The following is an 8696-nucleotide window of genomic DNA, read 5'->3' on the forward strand; positions in this document are numbered from 1 at the left end:
TTTGAATAAATTTTTGGGCAATGACTTGTAGACAGCCAAACTTAGATCTGATTTAAATTCAAAATTATATAGTTGAAAAAAATATATACAATAAGGTAGAATTTTATCTCAAAATTAGCATGTCTTATCTGTGTATATGACCATGTTTCAGAGCTTAAACTTTCATTATGTGATTGAGAATTTCAAAATTAGTTATATATAGGCTGCAATCTAGTATCATATCTTTTAATAGCTTAAGAAAAACATGGTAACAAAACCTTATTGAAATATTGTACATTTTACTGTTACTTGTATTAAAGTTTTTCTTCATTACCCATTCAAGCCGTCTCCAAGCATTACAGATAACAGAGATTGTTTGGCCCATCTGTTATCCTTTCACCCAACAGCAAACGTTAAACAAACCCATTATTTTACATACTCGCATAACAAACATTGAAGATAACACTAACATCATAAGTTCATAACAATTTAGTTAAAAATAATTTTGTTAAAAAGCATCTTAGTGCAACTTCATCCAGAGCTTCAACTTATTCTCCCAAATGCTCAAGTTTTTACTTCCAACCTGTTCATTCTGCATCTCAAACAAACAATCAATCTAGAACCACAACAATCAAATCCATAACAGTACTAAATACTTGAATTAACTCTTTTTCTAATTCTTCTTGCACCAGAAAACAAACTTGTATCAACATTTTTAAACATGTTTTAGTTGTCCAGATTTTTAAGAAGGGTATTATTTTACTTGCTCTGCACTCTTTCCAGCATGTTATCTTTCCTACAGAAATGAAACCAAAACTGCACACTACACCTTATATAAGGCCTCTCCATTTTCCTGTTTTCAGGAAAAGCTACAATAATCTTATTCTGAAATTAAAATATATATATTGTTAAGGATTGCATATCTTGACTTGTTTCAAATTCTGTTGTCATAAAGTTGAGAATATTATACTTAACAGTGTTTTGTTGAGTGTGTGTTAATGATAACTCATTATTTTGATGGACTGTTTTAATATTTAGAAGGCTAAAGGTGTCATGTAACTGTTATCTTAAAGACAAATACCAAAATTGTCATTATTTTAGTCTTTGGTAATTAGATGTTTATTTTTTACCCTGTCTACATGGTGTCCAGAAATGAACAAATTCATATTTATTTGAAATTAAATTTGGAACATTAGGACTCTTAATGTTTGAAGAAAATTATTTCTAAACAGTTGAAATCATGGTAATTGTTTTGTAACACCAATTAAAATAAATTGGCAATTAATCATCCCTACCCAACAGCTGTCTCAAAAAATTATTTCTTTAACCTTCTCATGCCTGGAAGAGGTGTCACTGTTTTTTGTTGTTTTTTTTCTCAGTGTAATTGGAGATTTTGGAAAGAAAAAAAAAGTATCCTCCATACCATCTCGTTGTTCTTTAAGACTACCGATGGTTAACTGCCAATTTATTTTAATTGGTCAAATGGTTATACTTGAATAGATATCAAAACTGTTTCAATAGTTCTATTACTGAAAGTCATTGACGTATTTATTTTGTTACTCCTAGAATTTGGGTACTTTCCTTAAAAAGTTCTATTACTGAAAGTCATTGACGTATTTATTTTGTTACTCCTAGAATTTGGGTACTTTCCTCAAAAAGTTCTATTACTGAAAGTCATTGACGTATTTATTTTGTTACTCCTAGAATTTGGGTACTTTTCTCATCCATGTCAAGATGACCTTGTTTGTAAAGCAGCTATAGATGATGTTCCATATTTCAATGCACCTATCTATCTTGAAAACAAACAGCAGATTGGCAAAGTTGATGAAATATTTGGCTCAATAAAAGACTATGTATCCTTTTTATCATTGGTCACTATTTCTATGATTTATTTTTTATTATGTGACCTGTTTCTTAGTAAATGTTTTGGCTCTTTATTATCTTGATTCAGTCAAAATTTTAAATGTATATTTTAATAATGTTGTATATCAGTAAATTTTCACTATTTTCACTAGTGAAAAATGATGCTTTAATTGATTTAAAGGTTTTAATCTATTAGAAAAAAATCGATTTACTTTAATTAAACAGATTAAATGCTAAATTTTCAAAAATTTCATTGAATTTATTACTTTACTAGGTGGAGTACCTGTCACCTGTCCTCTTGGACAGAAGTTATGTAAATTCATGATTAATGAAAGGTTATCTTAGGACATGAAAAGTTGCTTCCCTTATATGTAATTGTAAAAACTCCCATGAAAACTGTAAGACATAAAATGTGAAACTGCAAATTTGCATGTATCTCCGCATGGACCCATCAAACCTTCATACCAAATTTGATGAAGATCCAGCAATGAGAGGCGAAGCAGTGGTAAAAAATGCCCATAAAAACCGAAAAATGTAAAACTGAAAATCTGTATGTATCTCACCATGGATCCAATAAACCTCCTTACCAAATTTGGTGAAGATCCATCCACAGAGGGTGAAGTAGTGGTAAAAAAATGCAAAATGCAAGACTGAAAATCTGTATGTATCTCCCCATGGTGAAGATCCATCCACACCCTGCTAAGTAGTTACATGGACATACAACAGACAGTACAATTATATTTATATAGATATTGTGAATTTTGCAACTATTTAAACATTGTTTAATGGTGAGTACTGCATGTGACTGGTTCAACGAATGTTTTTAAAAGAAACTATTTCATGATGTATGTAATATTTTACACCACTTCATGAGGATGAGGGCTCGAGTGTTAATTGAATTTATTGGTGATACTTAAAACTTGAAATTCTTGAAATGTTGTCAGCATTTTTCAGTATTTGGGCAATTTCTCTGTCAGCCATGTGAGGGAAACTCTTCTAAACTGTTTTTAATCATTCACGAAAAGCTCTTTGATATGTAAATATCTTCCATTGGAGTAAATATGCAATTGGATACTGGCACTGAATTAGTGGCTTTGTTCTAATGTGAAATGGATTTATTTTTATTTCTACATGAGTATTTGGATCAATTCATCATAACAGTTATAGATGGTGTTGAGTGTTTTGATCATACTTTGAATTGTTTTCTCAGTTAAGATGGCTTATGAAAATATGCAACTCATCTTTATCTCACTTAGTTGTTTGAAGTGATTGATTGTACTGCTCTTTGGGAGAAATGTTGGCTTCTTTCAATTTATTATGGTCGTACTTGTATTTACTGTGCTCGGTATTATTATCCTATCAATTGTACATGTCCCCAGGCTGTTCAGACAGTCTTTGTCTTTTTTAGTTCAGCTCCATTGTATTGGTGTCTGCAAAATTTAAGAGTGATGAATGCTCGTTATCATTCTCTTAACCGAGGATTTTCATCAGTGGATTATTGCTTTGACTTGAAAGAGGAAGGACTCTAGAGAAGTTACATGCCCATGTTTTAGGTAGTCCTGGTCCATTATGACAACACCGCCAGTCTTGTGTTACTTACCATGAGGCTATTTAGTTTTGGTGTAAGGGGTTTAAGCTCCAGCTGTGAACAGTAAGCACTAAATACAGGCATGATCAATGATGCCATGTGGAGGGCACAGTAGAGGATATAACTGATTCATGACCAGATATATCACATACAAACTTTACAAGCAAAAGGGTAATAGAAAATGACTTGGACAGAGAATGATAATCAAACTATAAAAACGAAGAAACTAGTTTCACAAGTTTTTGGTTGCAGAGCTACCTTATTACAAGTTAGTTATCCTGTAATTGCTTGGTACAGTGTTTATTGACATTTATACGTTACTTGTACTGGTGTTTTTGAAGTAGACAATGTTTGCTTTTAAAACAATGCATTGTTGTTCCTTTACTCTTCATTAGTACGTTTCAGTTAAACTCACAGAAGACATCAAAGCAAGTTCATTTTCCAAAAATCAAAAAGTAAGTCTGAAATTACCTATTTTACTATTGCAGTTAGGGATGCACGGGTATTAAAATTTGGCCAAATACTGGGTCTGGGTACCCCTTTTTGTTGGATTAGTAATGATAAGCAGTGAAGTCAAAAATTGGATAATTCAGTAAAAAAAGGTTGATTTATCAGGAAAAATCTTTATGCATGATATGCAGTGAACTTAGAAACTATGTTTTACAGAATTGCCTTACAAATTTGGCACGTGGAACTATGGAGAAGTATGTAGTACTGTCAAATAACTGACCAAATTTGGCCAATTTACCGTTAGATTTAAGGGTATCGTATCTATTAAGTTATGAAAAAGTAGTGGAGAATGCATTCTAGAATACCATTTCTAATCCTGGATTACAATGAAATTAAAATATGCATCCAGAATGTCATCTCTAACCCTAGTGTACAGTAAGAATATAGCATTTATTAAGAATGCTGTCTCTAACCCTGTTTTACAGTGAATTAAAATAAATATATATTTGTATGGAATCAGATAAGATAAAGAAGAAAATCTCTGTGAAAGTATAAAAGATTGATACCTTTTAGATGACGAGGATTGCTTGACGTTTTTAATGTCAGAGTGTTTTTTCAGGTTTTTAACTATAGTATTACACAAAAGATGAAAGCTTAAGCAATGTGATATGAGATGATTCTTTGTTGGTAGATGTAAATTTTTTGAAGATAATTTATGTAAAAGTGGACTGCAGTTTATGTGTCATTTACAATGTTACAGGTTTACATTGACCCTGCTCGGCTGCTCCCCCTACAGAGGTTTCTCCCTAAACCACCTGGAGCACCGAATAAAGTTCAGAAGAGAGGAGGGGGAAGAGGTGGAGGTAGTATTTATTTTAAGATAGTGTTAATTATGAAAGGTGTTTTATGCTATATAATAACATTTTTTTTAGTTCACAGTAATTTAATGTGACACACTGCATTTTAAAAACATGGTTTGTGTTGTCTGTAATATTCATCTATAAAAATTGTTTTCAAAATATTTCTTATTTATTATGCTACTGAACTAACTGCTGTAGAATTAATATCTTCCTGCAGGCTTTCCTGTTACTGAATAACTTAAAATGATAGTTATTACAAATATCAGTAAATTTACTCTAAGTGTACAGATCCTGACTGCTATAATTTTCTAAGGAATATAGTTACCTCACTAAATATATTTTAACTTTTTCCTTGAAGGTGGTAGAGGAGGACGTGGAGGATTTGGTGGGAGAGGAGGAAGAGGAGGTTTTGGTGACCATAGAGGACGAGGAGGTGGTGGAAGAGGACGTGGAGGGAGAGGGGGATTTGGTGATCGTGGAGGGAGAGGGGGATTTGGTGATCGTGGAGGGAGAGGGGGATTTGGTGATCGTGGAGGGAGAGGGGGATTTGGTGATCGAGGAGGGGAGGAGGATTTGGTGATCGAGGAGGAAGAGGAGGATTTGGTGATCGAGGAGGGAGAGGAGGACGTGGTGATTTGGTGGTGGTAATGGCACTGGACTTAACCAAAGAAAGTCTTTTGGTGACTAATGTATTTGAATTTACATTTTATAACTCCTTTACTTTGTACAAATGTTTTAGTAAAACGAATGTGTTTGTTGGTTACTAGTATGTTTTATTTTATTGACATAAAGAAGCAACCACAACTAGGTAATATTTGTAACTTTACTGTTTGTGTTAACTCCATACACAGGCTTGGTCATTTTGATTGAACGTGTAACCATGAAACTATATATACTATACGTTTTTACATGGAACAGCATGATTATCCATTTCATTCTTCAGCTGCTTAACGTATACAACCATTGAATAGGAGATATGACTGGAAGCCTTATCTTGGTAAACCCATACCCTATTGGTTTCATGAATGTTTACTAAGGTTGGTGTATGACTTGTTACAGGTCTCTTTTTAGATTGCCCTTTTACCCCAAATTGATCCATATTCCTTTATTTTCTAATGCCATTAAGTAAATGGGATATCCCCATCTTGAAAATTGTAAACCCCCGATCTGAACACATCTTTATTTTTTATGATATAATTGTAGGGCTGTTACATACTCTTACCAAAAACAACCAATTTTTGGTAGTTCCGATATTTTCCATTCCACAGAAATTTTATATTATCTTTTAGAAATTCCCTACTATTCAGCTAAATAGCTTAAGTGTTTATTGCAAGTTGTCGTACGAACATCTTCAACCAAAATTCACGTGATAGCTTGGAAAAGATCACAATGCCTATAACTTTAAAGATTACTTTGGAGAACTTCTTAACAACTGTCTTATCCCTCTGTGTCACTTCCTGGGGGAGTGAGTGGGGTTAAAGGTACATTACACATTGTGTGACAATAAATCCAGTGGTTTGTCAAGTAATGGTTTAGATTATCAGGGTCACAGAAAAATGGCTAAGACCTTGTGGCCTTACACCCAAGGTTTGACTTTTTTTTTCCACTTCAAAAACATTTTAATTTTAAATGAAAAAATGAATAAATTACCATACCATTGAGGCTTAATATGCAACTCTTAAATTTGCAAGGATTGAGTAAAGTATCGCACATTTTAAGTCTTTTTTATTTAAATATCCTACATCAATTAATTACAAACAAAACAAAGCTAAATAAAAAAAACAGTACAAACTTTGTGTTTAACGTTAGTAATATACCAAAATGAATTTCATGATACATAAAATGAAACGTATAAACTATCACTCTAGATGTCCCATCAACTTCAGTACCGAATAGGCCTACTTTTATTATTTTTACCTCATTATTCACATGGATTGACTTTTCTTGTTTCTTTTAATTTACAATTTAAGGGACAACAAGGTATTTGTTTTCTTAAAAGTTATGCTAAAATTAAAGTTAATCTTTCTTTTCTTACCTCACTATTTGGTAACAATCAGCCACAGACTGGTTACTGTAAGGTACAGTTAAACAAACTACCATGCCAAATTTTTCAAAGAGAAATGTTGTCATTATTAAGCAGATCATGTGCCTAAATTAACCTATGACATGGTTAGTAAATTATACTGTCTTTTCAGAGTGTTTAATCAACAATGTCTTCCAGCACAATTAATACAAACGGAACAAAGTAATGCCATTGCATCTGGTGGTGTAATAGTAATTATAACATGTACTTGCAAGTGAATTTTTTATCATAAGTTTGGCCAGTAGATATAAGAAAAAATGATGAAACTTTGTTAAATGGGTGGCAACTGCCTGTTGTAGAAACGCAAGTGTAGAGAACGATGTTTCGAAGGCCTTTCGTCTTCAGGCTAAACAATCTATCAAAGGTATAAAAAATTTTCAACATAGTATTTCAATACCATAAATGCTGATAATACTAGTCATATTAAGGTTATTATGGACCCTGTAACAGGTTTTAATGTTAGGCTATGAAAGTTAGTGTAGAAATTCAAAGGAAATAAAGTTGACTACCAAACTATAGGAAAATCTGTGAGGAAGTTACAGTCCTTGTAAAAGTGAGTAGGTTAAATATTTTATGTAGTTTTAGAAACGGATGTCAGCACATTTTTTCTTCATGTAAACTAGGTCCAAGTTAAGTAAACACACAGTATCTGTAAATAGGTCTGGTCTAGATGATTTGGGTGATTTACACGTTTTATATGTATCTGAATGAATTGTAGTCTAGATTTTTATAATTTCAAAGTTTGAGTACAATGTTTTTATTTCCCAATTTGAATCCCTAAGAATGCCTGCAACTTTATATTACGAAATGTTTTAGCTGTCCAATAACATCAGATTCAAGTATTTTATCTTCAGGTACATTCCAAGACAATGAACCAGCTTAAAAATAAAAGTCCTAATTACGAACTACTACTGTACATGTGTCAATAAACAGCAGAACTATTTCTGGGGTCTCAAAGGTTACTTTAATCCTACATATACCAAGTGGACCCCAATGTGTTTTTGAAATATTTTTTTGAAGCTATTCATGCATCAAATTGTTTTGTTTTTTTTTCCTAATATAAAAAAATTACATAAAAGTACCATTGATATTACAATTAATACCACAGAGTTAAAATATGATTTTACTTGGTTTTTTTTATATTGAGTTGGAACAGGCAAAAACATCAAATTTCTTAATATAATTCACTATTTGTTTAGTCCACGTATTGTAAGGTATTAAAAACATGTTCAGTAACTTGGAGGATTTGTTCTGTAGAAGTAAAACTGCATCCACTCTGTTTTGATGCTAGCTTGCCTTATAGTTTCAGTAATATAATTTTTGGTCTTATTTACAAGTTGTAATTAGTATGTAGGTGAATAATACACAACTACAGGGGTACTCGGTAGAACGCATACCTCCGCCACACAATATCGATCATATTTGGCTCTAAAAAAATTTGGAAAATGTGTCCTTATGTCCATCATTATCAATGGACTTGGATCAATTTTGGCAGGACAACGAGAAATAATATTCTACGTATGTCCAGCACGTTTAATCAAAATCCAACCATTTTTAATCTTTTTTAAAGAGCAAAAATAATGTGAATAATCCAATCCCCCATGTTAACAGATAGGGATTTTTTGGATTTTCGTCACCTTGATCCTCCATAAACTCATCATTTCTAAGTTGGATCATAATTGAAAGGTATACCAACCTTCATCCAAATCCATTTGGCCATTTTCAAGAAATCTTGCTGACAAATACACACAAACACAGGGGTGAAAACATAACCTTCGGTGGCAGAGGTAATTAACTCTGAACCATAGTGGGCAGTGACTTGTTTTAGTACATAGGGAAGTAATGTTTTGAGGTGGTTAAGAAATAAACACAC

General features: G+C 32.5%; 1 protein-coding gene across 2 annotated transcripts in view; it reads left to right on the forward strand.

Annotated features, from left to right (window-relative positions):
* Positions 1-5503, forward strand: part of LOC106463994 (H/ACA ribonucleoprotein complex subunit 1-like) — a 10598-nt gene extending 5095 nt beyond the window's left edge. For both annotated transcript variants that reach the window (XM_022391644.1, XM_022391645.1), the window contains 4 exons: positions 1684-1832; positions 3826-3885; positions 4641-4743; positions 5099-5503. In XM_022391644.1, coding sequence (XP_022247352.1) covers positions 1684-1832; positions 3826-3885; positions 4641-4743; positions 5099-5388 — 602 coding nt within the window. In that variant the 3' untranslated portion in view covers positions 5389-5503. The remainder of the gene's footprint in view (positions 1-1683; positions 1833-3825; positions 3886-4640; positions 4744-5098) is intronic.
* Positions 5504-8696: the final 3193 nt, after the last annotated feature.

This window comes from Limulus polyphemus, unplaced genomic scaffold (genome assembly GCF_000517525.1).
Source record: "Limulus polyphemus unplaced genomic scaffold, Limulus_polyphemus-2.1.2 Scaffold1536, whole genome shotgun sequence".
NCBI classification, from domain to species: Eukaryota; Metazoa; Arthropoda; class Merostomata; order Xiphosura; family Limulidae; genus Limulus; species Limulus polyphemus.